This window comes from Orbicella faveolata, unplaced genomic scaffold (genome assembly GCF_042242905.1).
Source record: "Orbicella faveolata isolate gen_17 unplaced genomic scaffold, um_ofav_v1 contig_13, whole genome shotgun sequence".
Classification (NCBI taxonomy): domain Eukaryota; kingdom Metazoa; phylum Cnidaria; class Anthozoa; order Scleractinia; family Merulinidae; genus Orbicella; species Orbicella faveolata.
In genome coordinates this window covers 3,730,941-3,747,270 of record NW_028301540.1, presented here as the reverse complement: position 1 = coordinate 3,747,270, position 16,330 = coordinate 3,730,941, and the positions used below count along the sequence as shown (strand labels likewise).

Sequence of the window (16,330 nt, the reverse complement as noted above, 5' to 3'; positions counted from 1 at the left end):
CTAAAATGATCGCTGGATCGCTCTATTGACGGCATATTTGTTTAATTAAGGATCCTTGTTTTTATATATTTTCTGTATTTCTCGTATTATTTTAGGGAGTTTTTACATAGGGTATACCTCATAACTTCCTTTTCGAGACGCCTTTTCTTTTTTATCTTTTGTTTTTATATGTATACTTTTGTAACTTTGCGTCTTGAATAAAGAATGTATGTATGTATGTATGTATTATTTAGCCGGCTCATCTAACGCTTTTTACAGTTATTTCAATGCAAACGAGGAATATGAGCGGCGTTTTTATTCGAATTCTTATGACTCGTAACCTGGATCCGGTTACAGTCAGCAATTTGAAGCAAGAGATCGCTTCAACGAGACAATCTTCTTCGATCGCAAGTGGCGTAAGCAACAACACAAACGCAAGCCGAGCAAAATCTGCTCGTCCAATCATGGGCCGAAAATCACGAGTTGCTGTAGAGCGGAGAGAAGAACATGCAGCGTGGGCAAAAATCTGTGAAGAGTTAAGCTCTCGCATGAGATCTAATAAATTACTTAATTGAGAAAAATAGATCTTGTGACGTATATTTCGATCAGTAACGTTTTGGTTACAACGTGTTGGTCTAATGCGGCCGCTGCCAAAATTTGGAACATACGAAACTTTTGCCAATTTTTTTCCTCGCCAAAAATTGGAAATATTTTAAACAAACAAAATTGGCTTTAGTGCGACCCGGGCCTAAGCCTTGTTTTTAACCAGCCCCGTTGCCATAGCAACAGCACACACCTTAGCCAAAATACGAGAATAAACCCTTCTGTGGTTAACCTTGACTCGGTTAAACTTGGTTAAAAAAACAACATTGTTTGCTTTGCCAAAATTTGGAAGCCTCCGAGGCAGCACTTCGGCTTCTTTGAAGATTGGCGAAATTTTGGCACTTCGCAAAAATTTGGCAAGTTTTTTAAACTGGGGGTCGCACTTATTTTACGCTACTTGTTGACAGATTTATTACTTCTACAAGCAAAATTGGCTTGAATTCGCTCTAGTGCGACCCGGCCCTAAACTGAAGCCGGTGTGTGTCTCTCGACCACCTAATTAACAACATAGAGCGTATCACATTCCAACTACTTGGCAGCCACACAAACATTTGCGATTAGGGCGTTCACAGTATTCTGAGAAACGGCTTGCATCTAGTTTTCCACTAAAGCTAGATTCACTGTTCAAGATGTTCTCTCTCGTTCTGTGCTTAATTTCATTCTCATGCTTTTCTGTAGCTCGCAGAGAGCTTCAGGCAGTCTGTTCTTCAGGCATGACTGTTTTGAAAAACCAAACAGCGTCCCCAGGAGTGATAAAACTTACTGGTACGCTTCCGGCTTACGACAGGAATCGGCAGTGCTCCTGTGTTTTGAAAATGGACGCACCTGAGAGCTGTTTGCATGTAAAAGCTAAAAGAAATGGGAACTCTCAAGGTATGTCGTCATATTATGCATGTACCTATCAGTTTAGTATAAGTTTCTGGTGAAAGTAAACTATCGTACCGTCTGATTTATAAGTCACTTCGGATCAGCGAGCAACTACGGCTGCAGAACAAACACACTTTCGGCAAAGATTTCGTAGAATGTCCAGCTCATCTAATTGCATCTCGACAAACGGACTACTACGGCAGTGTTTAGTACAGTCACCAAATGATATTTTTAGGAAGTTTTAGCAAACTACAACGGCAAAGGCAACGAGATTCTTGTCGCGAACTGACAAAACAAAAGGTTTAATTAATGTGCAGAACACAGGCCCCGTACATGCACCGAAGTCTTGGTATTTCTTAGCAATGAATTAGCTGTTTGTTTTTGAACGAGAACCACGACGGCTAATTCTTTCGTACGCATTAAGTTCTATTTGGAGTTTAACTCTCTTTGCATTAGTTCAGAGCCTAAGCTAGCTTGATTCCTTAAATGATAGGCACATGCGCCATATCTCTAGTAGATGGCATTGGCCTCGGTATCGCCCATTTCAAACCGTCGATAAATACATGTAAATATGAATGAAAAACATACTCTTTGGCTTCAAAACGTGCCTTAGTCTAAATGGACGCTATAGAATTGCTGAAGCACAGTTCAGATGATTTATATTGAGTCTTTTTAACATATTTCGTATGTAAAATTTCAATACTTTACACTTTTAATTCTTGCACAGCTAGCTAATCGACAGAGGTATGTCGCATACTTTTGGATCAAAATAAAGGCTTCCTGTTTGTCATAGATTCATATAGGCCTTCAAATATCTTTTCGCGGATAATTAAAAACATTAATGTTTCGAGTGTTTTGGATTAGATTGAGGAACTGTTAAGGCCGTTAATTTTCATGTGATCGGTACGATCGCTGCAAAAAACAGTTCAACGATCGTATGGATTTTGAAACCACTCTCCTTGCAGCGATTAGACTACGAGTAGTTCCTCTTTCGCTTAATCCGTCGTGCGTGACGCGAAAGAAAACCGCGAGAAAAAAATGGCCGCGCGAAATCCTGGAGGCGAGGAGCGCGCGAAAGGAGAGATTACCGCCTAAGCCCAAGAGTTTGAATTATGCGTTGCTCTCACAACGCAAAAATATGATTGGCTTATGTTAGGAGCGTTGACAACGTCTTGTCAACATTCGAAATACCTGAGACGTCTTGCAGGAATGTTTTGGAACCGGAGCAAATCGAAGCGCCACCAGAGCAAATCGAAGCGTTGGAATCGAGCTTCGCAAGCCGTGATGTTCTTGCGAATCTGCCAACAGGCTTTGGAAAGATTTAAATTTATCCAGTGTTTTGTTTGGGAAAGCTTTCTGCCTCCAACCCGACTGTGAGCGTGTTAGTGATTTCGCTGCTCAACAACATCGTCTAAGTCAGCGACTATAAATTCACTGAGCTTGGCCTTTTTCTGCCGTCCATTTGAGATTGAACCGGACTCTCACTTGAAACCGGACATTTACCTGAAATTTTCCGCTGCTATCGGCAAACATTTCACCGCAGTTGGATGATCTCCTATGTATAATGTATAATGTATCATGTAAATTCTCGGTTTAAACTCTGTTGAAATTTTCGCAATAACTTTTAGACGCGGCGAAAATCGTTACAAGAGGCCTCTTTCGCCGTCTTCTTTTTAAAACTTCTTTGGCAGTTTCGCTGAACGGACACTGAACGAAGATATACTTCTCACGGCATATGTTTTTGCCTGGCTACTTGAAGAGTAGAGTAGAGCAATTTTATTCAGATCTCCTGGGGCTATTGATAACAGGCGATAATAAGAGGACGTCAAGATGAGAAATCAACAACAACAACAACAACAATTTATTGGTATTCCCATATAGATGGTGTTACCTAAATGCAGAATCGCTAAATAAAAATTCAAAAACGAAACAAAATACAACAGCAACCAGAAAGAAAAAGAAAAATAGTTAGTTACAAGATTCTTCATTTTAAGTTCCAGGGTTACAAAGTTCTCTTATTTGTAGTGCTTCATATGTAAAGTAACCTAGTTTTTTACAAATAAAAGTATCAGCATTGTTAAATAGAAATATTGTTTTCTCTGTGTTATTAAAGGAATCAAATTTTGGATATTTCTTGATCATGTCATTTGTGACTTGTTGTCTAATATTATTGTATCGGTCACAATGAAATAAGAAATGCATTTCATTCTCAATTTGGTTAGAACGGCAGTACTGACAAATTCTAAGAGTTTCAGGTAATTTAGGAGTACAGTGTCGCCCAGATTCAATTCTAAGATTATGATTACCACATCGGAGTTTTGCCAAAGCTTGTCTATGTTTGAGGTTCATTACTTGTTCTAGGTACTCAGATTTGCTTACATCTCTTTTAAAACTTGAGTAGAAATTCAACTTTCTGTTAGACCGAATTATCTCCATTTGGTGTCTTTTCATATCATTTGAGATGTGACATTTTAGTTTTTGTAAATTATGTTTGATGATTTGTTCATTGTAATTGTGTGTGTTTATATTATGCGGGTGGTTTTGGTCATCTAAATAATTTTTGATGATTTCATTGACTGTTAACATGAAAGAGGACTTTGCTTCATTTGCCAGTTGATTGGAAATATTGAGGCATTGTTTGGCAACGCTATCTTCTGGGAGAGAGACAAGATGTAGCCAAAATTTAATAATTTTTGGAAGAATATTAAATTTTAATGACAACCGTCCTGTTTCGTTTCGAGCGGCAATATTTGGTGCTCTTCTGTTGGAGCCGAGGTAATATTTGTAAAACTGTGTATGAAGTCTTTCCACAGGGTCTTTTTCCCATTTTTTGAGGTTTATGCTATCGTATGCTCCCCAGATTTCGGATCCGTATAAAAGTATAGGTTGAAATAGAGTATCAAATAGTTTATTACACATATTGATAGGAAGTTTATTGAAATCAAGATAACGTTTGGATGCGAAAATGGATCTTCTAGCCTTCTCAACTAAAGCCTTTTTAGAATTTGAGAAGCTTCCATTAGTGTTAAAAGTAACGCCAAGGTAGGTGTACTGTGAAGCCTTGGCAATTGGATTTCCATTTAGAAAGAAGGAAAATTTGTCACGTGTTGATTTACGATTTTGTTTTTGGAAAATTAGGGTTTGCGTCTTTTTTAAATTAATTTTTAATAACCATTTCTCGCTATAATTTTGGAGGGTATTAAGTTGGTTTTGAAGACCAGCAGCACTGCTTGATATTAATATGAGATCATCTGCATAAAATAAACAATTGAGAGGAGACCCATTTGGTAAAATAATTGGATCTGTACCAGTTGAGGATTCTAGTATGCGTGGAAATTCATCTAGATATAAGTTAAATAGCAATGGTGAAAGAATACAACCTTGTCGCACTCCTCTGTTGTAATTAAAGAAGGAGCTTGTTTTGTTTCCGTTTTTTATAGCGCATTTAGTTTTTGAATACATATCAGTGATTAAACGATAAAACTGATAAAAACGATAAAATTAAACGATAAAATCCTACACCGAAAAATCACTCGGCCGTGAAAGGGCAAACTCTTGGGCTTAGGCGGTAGTCCCTCCTTTCGCGCGCTCCTCGCCTCCAGGATTTCGCGCGGCCATTTTTTTCTCGCGAATTTCTTTCGCGTCACGCACGACGGACTCAGCGAAAGAGGGACTACTCGTAGTCTATGCAGCGATCATAACCTTCGCAGCGACAACGATCTCTGAGCGGGTACACGTCAGTTCTATTTCAAAGATCGTTTAACTTTTTCGGTAGCCATCGCAACGGTAGATAAAAGCGATGCAGCTGAGCAATCATAAGAAACCAGCCTTAGGAATAACCAATGGTCACCAATGGACCCGGGGGGTGGGGGGCGGGGTTACTTCGGTCAATCTTTGTTGGGTATGTGCCGCTGGCCTCTCAGAACCTCTACCCCATTATAGTCATATTCTATGGCCAATTATAGACCCCATCTTAGTCACTTTTGGGTAAATGTAATTTTCACGACCCCAAGTTAGTCACTTTCTGTTTTTGCGTCTACCGTATAAATCCTTTTAACTAAGTCTTTCTAAAATGAATTGACACATTTAATAAACTAAATGAAGAACACGTTACTTTACAACTACACTCTTGTAGCACTGTCACCGGAGAGCCATGTGATGACACCAAAGGACGCTGGCGTGTTGGAGATGGATTTAATGTTCCTGTCAATGTCACGTTTAAAGCAAACAAGTCCCAAGCAAAGGAAATCAAACGCTTATTACAGCAAAAGAAGATCCAAGTTATCTTAACTTCGATGGACGCAGAATAGCAATTAAATACCGTAACACGATTGTGGACTTTGTTCTGGACTATTGTGCAACTGGTTAATGTTTAAGTTGTGATTTCAAGGCCGGAAATGTAATGGGAGCCGTTTGTCAAATATTAAACAACAGCAATATATACGGTAACACTTTTTTTCGGCGAATCTTTCCGTTTATAAATCACAACTTGCCAGAATTTTCTTACCCTCAAAATCCCGGAAAAGTGTGACTCCATTCTAGTCACCCTGAAAAGGCGACCCCATTATAGTCAGTCCAGTCGTGAAAATGCGACCCCATCCAGCGGCACATCCCCATTAGCCCATTTATAGGAAGTGCCCCCCCCCCCCCGGGCTAATGGATAAGATTCTTGTCTAGACGTACAACATTATTATTTTCCAAAACGCTTTCATTTCTTGGCACGTGCTGCGATTAGTTACATAAAAGTAGTGCTTCACAATGATCAACCCTGTATTCTTTTTTATTCTTCCTCTAGGTTTCTTGAATATTTTTGTGTATGAAGCTGAAGGGTCATCGACATTACTTGGTCATGTGGATGTTTCTCAGCCTAAACCTGTTTGGAACTCTCAGACCATTTGTCCTCCCCGCTCAGTCAAACCGAGAGATAGGTTCGTGTCAGTGGTGGGTACGGGTGGCGTGTCGTTTGCAGTCGACTTAAGTGAAAGTCCTTCAGAAATTATGTTGGATATACCACAGACAGTCGATATCAAGAACACCAAAGCGATCGTTTTTCCGTTCAACCCTCCAAAAGATCTCTCAGATAGACAACTTGACATCACTGTGACTTCCTGGTCAAATACACCAGCTTACTTGAAAGTGTCTCAGATCCGTAAAGATGTCGATGACAACATAGAAGTTGTGGATTACAAGAAGGCGTCACTACGTCTTTCCTTTGCCACGAAAGGACGGATTACCCTGTCCAAGGTGTCTGTGCCTCCTTTAACTGACTCTACCTCCACCTGGTTCATTGGAATAGCATTAAAAAACTCAACAGGTAGTTTAAAACCAGGAGAGTCGAAAAATGTTACTTTGAAACTGTCACAGTCATTTGATTACAGTTATGCCACACCTATCTGTACTTTGTTTTTTGTGTCACTGGTGGGAGGTATATTAGCGTCGATGGCTGGATTGTACGTTTTTAAAGAATATCTTGTTGTAGTTAATATTCCAGAACCACTTGCTAGAGTTAACGTGAGTAACAGGGACCAAGATAATCAGCCTAGCAATGGGCAGGACAATGGTAATAATTCTCAGTCGAATAAGATTACAAAATTTGGGGCATTCATTTTCGCCATGTTGAAAGTAGCATACAAGTACTGGTTTTCAGGGGGTCCTAAAACCTATTCTTATGGTACAGGGGTTGCGGGTTTCCTGCTTATGATTGGCGCCTGCCAATTTGTCATTGCAAACTGGTATGTAATGATCCAAGAGGGTGATAGAGACGACTGTTATTACAACGACCTTTGTTATAGAGTTAGCGATCATCATGATATCCCACTGAACTTAATGATAAGTAACTTAACTTACATAGTCCACGCACTGATTTTAACTGTGTCCGTGTGGTACATGGAAACAGAGCTGTATCTTTTCTGTGAAAATCTTAAGAAGTCTGTGACCTCTGGGGAGCAAGCCACTCAGCCTGGTGACGGACAGGAAAATGGCAACAATGGCGACAGTCGTCAATCAACCTCATCTGGTTGTAAAGGTAAACAACAGCTACCAAACCATGTTTTCGTGTGTCCCAATATCACTCCGCATCTTCAAGAGGGGGCTGTTCCAGAGCATACGTTGGGAGACAAAGAAAAGAAGACACTAATGGCCCGAGCACTGAAAAGGAAGTACTCTTATTCCATTGGGTATGCCTTTGCCTGGGCCCTCCTTTTTGAGGGATTGTTTTCCTTGCTTTACCATTTGTGCCCAAGCAGGTACGCATTTCAGTTTGACTCGGCATTTATGTTTGTAATTGCCGGTTTAACTGTCCTTTTGGTGTATAATGGTATGGAATTGAGTGAGTGCCCACTGGAGAAACAACCACGAGGGCAACACCCAGTCGAGGCTTGGCCAGGAGAGCAACACCCAGTTGAACAGCCAGTAGAGGAACTCCCGGTGGGTGCATTGAATTTTTTCCTCTACTTCATAGTGCCACTTTTCATCTTCAATTATATCGGTACACTCTATCACTCCGGATCTGGACTAGTTATAGGGTTGCAAGTGATGTTTTTCATCTTTCTGATCATCTGGTGGTTCGCAATGGCTTGCTGGGCTTTCCATAAGCTCAAACGTGTTAAAGGGGTTTTGCCGTTAGGAAAGTGTGAGGGAAACACTTGCACTGTTGAAATGTGCTGGAATGCGTTTTACTACATTGTTGGTTGTGTCATTGCTCCACCTGTACTGTTTGTACCGATCTTTCTTCTCATGGACCTTTCTCAAGTGTTTCTGTTTACTTGTATTGCAGAGAGTGTTTGGGCTGTTAGTGCCAAAGTTAAACTTTTACAAAAGCTCTGGAAACTACTGTGCCATTGCGAGCGTCCAGGTATGTGCACGAGGTGGGTATTTTTTCGGGGGTGTTATATCTTCTTAACTGTTGCCTTTTTGGCAGGAGCTTTTGGCGTATTCCTTGGCCTGGCAACCACCGACAAAACAGCGTCACCTGAAGATTCTCGTGATCTTAACAAAGAATGCGGAATTCTTGGGTTTTTCGATTGGCACGACCTCTGGCATTTTTTGTCTTCTTTTGCCTTACTAATGGGTGCATTTGTTATCATGTTTATAAGCGCCGCTGAACCGAAAAACGGAAAAGCAGCTCGGCGGAATGGTCGTGAAATGGATGCGGTTGAAAATCATGCGATGGAAAATGAAAGTGTTGATGAAAAATGACCTGGCAGCAGGGACTTAGGCTGTTACTCCACGCAGGATTTCTTTTCCAAAAGAAACAAACAAACAAACAAACAAACAAACAAACAAAAACGCTGTATATGTACTGATCCTGTGGTAGACGTTAGGCTATGTGAACATAACCCCATTTGAACAAAAAGTTCGAAAAGTTCCGAGACCTCCAGCCAGACATGATTTTTCTCCTTTTGGTTTTTCTCCTTCTGCGACCAAACGACTTCAGTTTGTATCGAATTGACTTCAGTTTGTACTGAATCGACTTCCATTTGTATCGAAACGACCGTAGATGTAAAATTACTCTGTATTGCAACGACCGTAAACCGAACCAAACCGTCGCTAACTCGATGTCACAGTCAGAAATCAAAAGAAAAGCCCTAAAATCCATACCACATTGAACCGAACGTTCCCGTTGAGACCAAATAAGGTAGTAGCTCCTACGACAGGTTTAAACAGGGTTTTTAACTTGTTATGAAGCTTTTTGAGCTGCGATGTAAAGCTCAAACAATTCTATCGCTTATATTACTGATTACTAAATGCATGCTAAGCCTGCACTTGCACATAGTAATTGGCTCAGTGCAGGGTAAGTTAGTGTCACAATATTTACTAATCATTTTAAATGCACCAATAGCTTTAAACGTAATGATGTAAGTCAGATAACTTTACAGTGTAAGCTGAATTTAAGTGTAGGAGAAAGTGTGTTCATTTGAGTTTTCCTGCACAAAGATATAATATCTAGTACATAGAATAGACCTTTGTGAGAAAGCACAACTCATATATTGTAACTTACCGATGAAATGTAACTTGCAGTATTATTAATAAGAAAACATTTCAAATGTACCAACAGCTTTAAAGAAATTTTAAGCCTAACAACTTTACAGTGCAAGCTGAATTTTACTGTAGAAGAAATGTATTCATTTTAGTTTTCCTTTAGACAGATGTAACTATAAAGATTACAGCTTTGCAAGAAAGCACAACTCGTGTTTTGTAGCTTACTGATGGACATATCAAGAGTGATATGTTATTTTACTACATAACATTAGCTATAAGATTAAGCATGCCAGTTATAAGAACCTGCTTCGTTTATACTCCTCACCCACCACACTCCCCCCATATTGACTGGCCGATGCGCATGTCGCAAACATATTCTGAATAGAAAGAGCCAAAAAGACAAGACCCCTCCCCCTCCCCCTCCGGATATGAGTTACCTCCGGTACAAGCCTAGCCAGAACCCCTTTAAGGTGTGTAAGCCCTGGACTTATAACTGGCATTTTACGATACAGCTACCAGATTATGTTACCAGTTGGGTGCTAGTTTATTGTAGTATCATATTTTTGGAGAATTTCCATTTATATGTAACAGGTTGTAGGTTGTACAATAATAAAAGCATCTATATATCGTTTGATTTTGTTTAAATTTTTCTAAAAAACAAACATAATCACACATTTTGAAGTACACAAGACTGCGCGCATAAACATGACAAATATCTTTAAGAGAAAGATGTCTTAATTGGAAACAATGTGCTCTTTTGCTAGAGGTTAGCTTTGAAGTTTTTTAGTCAGTCGTGTAAGCAAAGCTGCCTGACAGCTCACTAGTCCGCTAGTACTTCTTTGTGCTCTAAGGGCGCATTTTCCTCTAGAGACTCGTTTTCTGTTTCATCGTAATCTTGTAGCTGCTGGTCAATTTCTTTGCGAAGACTTAGAAGGCTTGTGCGGTCCAGTTCTTGAACCAAAGTAAGAACTGCGGACAATATATTCTGATTCTGTGGAAAGAGAGATGAGGTATCAGATGTTTTAGTAAGATTTAATTATTTTCAAGTTTAACCTTCTTTTTACTATCGATGCTGGACTAAGCGCAAGCGTTTATAAGAGTCTAAACAAACATCGCACGGCGGATCCAGGATTTTTCTTAGGAGAGGTGCACCAATAAGGAATGGCGTAACTGACTGGTGAGGTAAACAGATTTTAAAAGCGAAGAAGGCTTCATCTCAGGAAGGGAAGGGGGGGTGCGCGCACCCCTGCACCATCCCCCTAGCTCCTCTGCATCGTGATTAAGAATGCTAGCCATCCTATATATGATTCAGTTGCGTTCCTGGGCGTTTTCCATTCGGAACTTTTGGAGTTGGTCTGGAAATTTCCGGAAAAGAGGCTAATCTTGCGAGCTATACCCAAATTTTCGATAATTTCTTAACGAGAATTTCTGCTCCATTTGATTGTCATCCCGGAATTGCTGGCAGTTTAGAATGAGTGGTTCTCGTTTTGCAACAATTTTGGTATTTTCCAGAACCTTTCCGAAGAAGTTTCCCCCCTTTTCAAAAGTTTCGGAATTTTGGGGTGAATGGAAAGCGCCTGGTATCTCCCTTTTGATATTCCAACCTTCTCAGCCAATCAAAGGTTCAACAATGGCACGTGATTGGCCAGGCATTGGGGAAGCCAACATGAAGACAGAGATCGGCAAAGGTTGTTGAGGTTACCGCGCGTTAAAATGTAACAAAAGATACATACTGAAAAATGTTTTACAAGCAAAACATAATAGAACCAACTCACTCGAGAGCTGGGAGAAACAGTTTCAGCTGCCTTTTTGTGGATATTTGTTGCTGTTATAGCTTTAGTAGTGTCGGGTTTATCTTCTAGTAACAATGGCTTCAGTCCTAACTGGGCCCGAAGTTTACTGTGAAAACCAAAAAAAAAAAGTTAAACGTTACAGTAAAACTCCAGGATTATCTAGCGAACGTGACGGCCGAAATCTGAATAATGGCACCCTATTCAGAGGAAAAGATAAAAACTAAGAATTAAGTAAACATGCCGTTTAGATTTCCTTTCTGTTGCATGGGATGTTTGGAATTAAACATAGAATGCTTGACGAAGCAGAACATATCTTGTTCATCTAACTGGGCGTATATCTACTGCGGTGTTTTGCTAATACAATTTAAAGGAACCCTATCAAAGGAACCCTATCATACTGGGATCACACACTAAAAAGCCGCAAAAACGACAGCCTTTTAAGTATTTAGTGTACTGTACTGCGCCAGGGAACTATACAGCTTGCAGTGGGAATGACCTGAGGCTAAGCAACTTCCAGTGAGGTAATCATAAAGAAGCGACATCACTTACACATGTTGTGTTGTGAAAAAACTGCGTGCATTTTTCAAGAAAGCTGTTCGAAATCCGTGTTACCCATCCTTGTTCCTTTTGTTTTGATCTTGCCTATTAGGCGTTTTTCTACCTTCAGTTGGTAAATATTTTGGGCTTTTTCTTACATTTGAAGGTAATCTTTTCCTGCATCTCGGAAACTGTATCTTCACTTGGAAACTTTCACCTCTAATTTCAAAATTTGAAAGCTGTTTCCCCCTTGCCAGGAGGTTAATCAAAGTCGTTTTGAACCACCAAACTTCCCTGTTCAGCAGGGTTATTACTTGGATGGGTGGCCAAAGAAAAATACCCCTTTTTGTAAGATTTAGATTAAGCTCTTATTTGGTTGTAAATTCATTTATATGTTGTGACGATAAAATAAAATAGCACAAAACTAAAACAGTCTGTCCATGAAGTTGTGCAGAAAGGACGCACCTTCTTGTTACAGTGAAAGGGCCCCACCCCACCCAGGGCTGTCATTAAGTATTGAGTCACCTGTAGCCTCTCCAGACCCGTAGCAAACTTATTACTTTGTGGGTGAATTCTATCAACAACAGGCAATTTCACCTGTAGCATCCAGGGAAAATCAAGAATATAGAGCTGTAACAGGTGTTACGATGGGTTACGGCCCTTAATGAGAGCCCTGTCATCAATATGAGAAATATTTTGTCATCCAGTCCCTAGACTTCTTGAAAGTCATTCCAAAAAGAGACACCTCATGGTAGATATGATGTTAAATGTCAATTAAACAAAACTGGCGATAGTCTGTTTATAAAAGTCTTACTTACTTGGTTTCATTTACTAATTCATTTTGTGTCGGTTCAGGGTTCTCATCTTCTGCTATCAAAAAGAGGAAGAAAATTAATTTCAAAACTAACAGCCTTGTGGACAACCAGTGGATTCCATCGATTGAGAGGTCTGGATTTGAGTCTTGTACAGAGTCATTGTGGCATGTTTGTAACCTTAGCAGTACCTCTCTCTACACAGGAGAATTTATAGCAAAGCATGCGTCATGCCAATTGATCCAAATGGTCAGAGCTTATCCCTGTTGGGCATTAAATGACTGGGAGTTTTTATAATCCCCCCTGGATGGGATGCTAGTCCACTGCAGGGCTACCCCCAGCATTACATTTGCCAGTACCCATTTAGACACCTGGGTGGAGAGAGGCACTGTGAGAGTAAAGTGTCTTGCCCAAGAACACAACACAATGTCCCCGGCCAGGGCTCAAACCCGGACTGCTTGATCTGGAGTCCAGCGCACTAACCATGAGACCATCATGCCTCCACAGGGGAGTATTTATAGGTAACAGCAAATTGCCAGCTGTAGGCAATAAATCATAATACTGTGGAGTGCAACCTGCAAGGGGATAGCAGATCCAATCCAGAGGGAGTGTCCACCCTTCTAGCTACTCCTCACAAGTTGAGTCCCTAGGCTCCAAAAAGGCTTCCTTTGCTAAACATGAAATATTTTTCTTTTTGCATATGTTGTAGAGGCTGGCAGTATTATCCCTTCAAACAAATTACTGTCTTTATGTTGCAAGCTCAAATTTACATCATTATTTAAGCCAAGCAAAATGAGTTTATTTACTCTGTCTCCTGCATCTTCACTGTTGCATGATTAGCAGGGGACATAAGAACCCACACACTTATTGCAAAGAGTAGGGCAGGGAGTTCCTGGTGTTGTGGTCTGGCCTTGTCTCACAGGTTGGTGCTTCACATAGGGTTAACCTCATTGCACCTTCCCCTCCTGGACAGAAGACTACGTCTTGAATTTGTTGGTTCCAAATCAAACTCAAAGAAGACAAGGCTACCAGCACTCTGGGTCAAATAATAGTGATATCACTCCTACCTGCTGAGCTTTGCGGATTAACATCCTTACACACAGCACCATCGGTTTTTAGTGTATTCTAGAAAAAAACCCGCCACCTTAATACAGGATTATGATTTAGCGAAATAATACATGTACTTCCATACAAATTGAGATAAACTTGAAAACAGGTAGGGCTACTCTTCTGTTTTAATCTTCTCCAATTTTGACCATCTGCAACTCATATTAATTGGCTTTTCTGTGTTTATTTTGAGTTCTTCTACAGTTTAAAGCTGCCATACTGTGGTAATAACCAGGGCCAGGTTGTTCAAAGCACGATAAAGCTAATCCAAGATTAGCATAAATTTTTATTTCAATTTTGTAACTTTTCAGTGAAGGTTTCTGTTTAAATTTTTTGTCCTTTAGCTTTGGCTTTCACCAGTGTCAAACTCCAAAAAATATGGACAGTGAAAACGCTTTTATTCAAGAGAAATTTGAACTTTGATTAACTTTAAATGCTGGATTAGCGTTAATCGGCTTTCGAATAACGAGGTCCAGTTGGTCAGCACCAAAATTATGCAAAATATATTAAATTGCATGACCTACATGTACCCCTTTTAATGCATGACTTGGAAAACACATCCTTAAAAGAATCATTACAAAAGGTTGAGACATTTGAGTGACTCAAGTACCTTATGAATACCAACTGTGGCAGTCAAGTCCAAATGAACAGGAATGTCTTCTGGAGTGGGGATTTCAATTCCTTGTTTTGTTGCCTCTATGACCTCTGCTTCTTCAACAACTAATAAATAAAATTAATTTTGTATATACAAGTAATTTAATTAATATTTAATATATTTGCATTTCATATTTCTTGATGAAAGCAGACAAAGAACTACTTTTAAAAAACTAACATACATACGCATTGTCAACCAATTTCATCCAACAATCTTCATCTCACAAATCGTTTAATTGAAAATGGGCATCTCTGCCCCTTTCACAGGGGAGGCCCCAGGGCTGTCATTAAAGAGGCATTACATATAACACCTGTTGCAGCTAAATAGACACGTAGGGTCTTCAAATTGTTATGAGTAACCTTGCCTGTTGTTGAAACAATTAACCCACAAAGCCACAAGTTTGTTACAGGTACAGGGGTTGATCCAGGATTTTTCTTAGGAGGAGTACACCACTAAGGTATGGTGTAACTGACTGGTGAGGTAAACAAATTTTAGGAGTGAATACGAAGAAGGAGGCTTCATCTCAGGGGAGGGGGTTGCACACTCCCTGCACCCTCCCCCTACTGTAGATCCGCCCCTGCAGGTGTGAAAATCAAGGTAACCAGTGACCCAAAAGTAAGTGAGAGCTGAGAGCCCTGCAGGACCCCTTGCCTCAGTGTCAGTTATATAACTGATATTCACAGTGTTATAACTTAACGTTGACTTACCCACTGTGTCTAACTTAGTAAGTTTTGGTAAATTCTTCAGAACAGTCATTCTGTACTTCTCTACATTGGCACAAGGGTTATCAGAAAGCCACAGGACTCTTAACCTGGGAAGGTTCTTCAGACAGCCTATCTCATTAATATCTCTGATGCTATTCTTTCTAAGATAGAGTTCTCTCAGTCTGGGACCTGATAGTGTGATAAGGAGAAAAACACGAAGAGAAAGAGAGAAAAACGACAACAAGAGAACAGTCAAATAATCTTGTCATTTGATCTATCTGTTGTGATTTCCTTTAGATAGAGTGGTTTTCAATTAAGTGTCGAAAAAATCTTACTACTCTTTGAGATTAGGTGAGTGGTCTCATTGGTAATTAATTGGTTGGGTTTTTGTTTTACGACACTCAATTGAAAACTGCTCCACTCATATTATAATTCAAAAACAAGAATGGTACAATGTGCAAAGTCCTTCAAACTGGTTATGCTGTTGACACTGCAAAGCAAAGAAATAATAATAGAAATGTAAAGAAAATTTCAAACAAGAGAGTGAGAGAGTTAAAATTAAGTTTTAACAAATCACATCCGAGGGTACTGAGATTTCATTTTGGCAATTTGACATTCAAAGGTGATATCAGATTTGTAGGAGTCACACAAATGGACATATTCTGAGACCAACCTGAGACTAAGGACTTCAACATTTGGCATCTGCCGCAAAACTGAAATCTGTAAAACAACATAAGCTTAACTTTCATAAGCTTACAATGAGACTGAAAAAAAAAACTAAACTGATTAAGCTTATTTGTAAATCGAACTTGATTTCTCGAACAGCTGCGAACAGAAAATTGTGCTCTCGTGTGCTCTATTGCGACAATAGCTAAACTCAAAAACGCGGAATAGTAATAACAATACCCGAAAGTAAAATCACTGCACTTACATCATTCAGATCGCTTCCCCTGGAAAGAAAAAGAGGACATTTAAAAAGTGAAACTATGACAACAAAAATTTGTCTACTTTCCTAATAGTTTTTATTTTGAGGTGCAAAAATTAATCATTCACCCACTCACCAAAAATTTAGATTTTTCACATTTTCTAGAGATGATGCTCTAGCCCTTGACAGAATCTGCTGTTCTGATAATGCAGACATGTTGTATTTCAGCTAATACGACCGTTCGTTCTTCTTGTTTTGACTCATGAACATTTCCGCCATTTTTTCGAGGTCTACAGGAGCAATCCGCTGACCGCGGGTTCGTTCTTTTCGGAACTCTTCGCTAGCTTTTCGGAAAGCACGAGGAATAC

General features: G+C 39.8%; 2 protein-coding genes across 4 annotated transcripts; one reads left to right on the top strand and one right to left on the bottom strand.

Moving 5' to 3' along the window:
* Positions 1 to 833: 833 nt before the first annotated feature.
* Positions 834 to 10,060, top strand: LOC110060626 (uncharacterized). Of its 2 annotated transcripts, XM_020767407.2 has the most exons (3): positions 834 to 1,455; positions 6,245 to 7,875; positions 8,225 to 8,495. In XM_020767407.2, exons 1-3 carry the CDS (start codon positions 1,212 to 1,214, stop codon positions 8,348 to 8,350), a joined length of 2,001 nt encoding a protein of 666 aa, XP_020623066.2. In that variant the 5' UTR covers positions 834 to 1,211; the 3' UTR covers positions 8,351 to 8,495. The 2 variants fall into 2 exon arrangements, with proteins under 2 accessions (XP_020623066.2, XP_020623065.2); XM_020767406.2 differs by having other exon boundaries at positions 837 to 1,455; positions 6,245 to 10,060.
* On the bottom strand, positions 9,950 to 16,283 carry LOC110060629 (cilia- and flagella-associated protein 410-like). 2 transcript variants are annotated; one of them, XM_020767411.2, is made up of 10 exons: positions 16,099 to 16,283; positions 15,969 to 15,987; positions 15,711 to 15,757; positions 15,490 to 15,527; positions 15,041 to 15,226; positions 14,289 to 14,398; positions 13,639 to 13,696; positions 12,578 to 12,626; positions 11,205 to 11,328; positions 9,950 to 10,420 (listed from the first exon to the last, which is right to left on the bottom strand). In XM_020767411.2, the coding sequence occupies exons 1-10, from the start codon at positions 16,176 to 16,178 to the stop codon at positions 10,250 to 10,252; spliced, it is 882 nt and encodes a 293-aa protein (XP_020623070.1). In that variant the 5' UTR covers positions 16,179 to 16,283; the 3' UTR covers positions 9,950 to 10,249. The 2 variants fall into 2 exon arrangements, with proteins under 2 accessions (XP_020623070.1, XP_020623069.1); XM_020767410.2 differs by having other exon boundaries at positions 12,578 to 12,629; positions 16,099 to 16,282.
* Between the last annotated feature and the right edge of the window lie 47 nt (positions 16,284 to 16,330).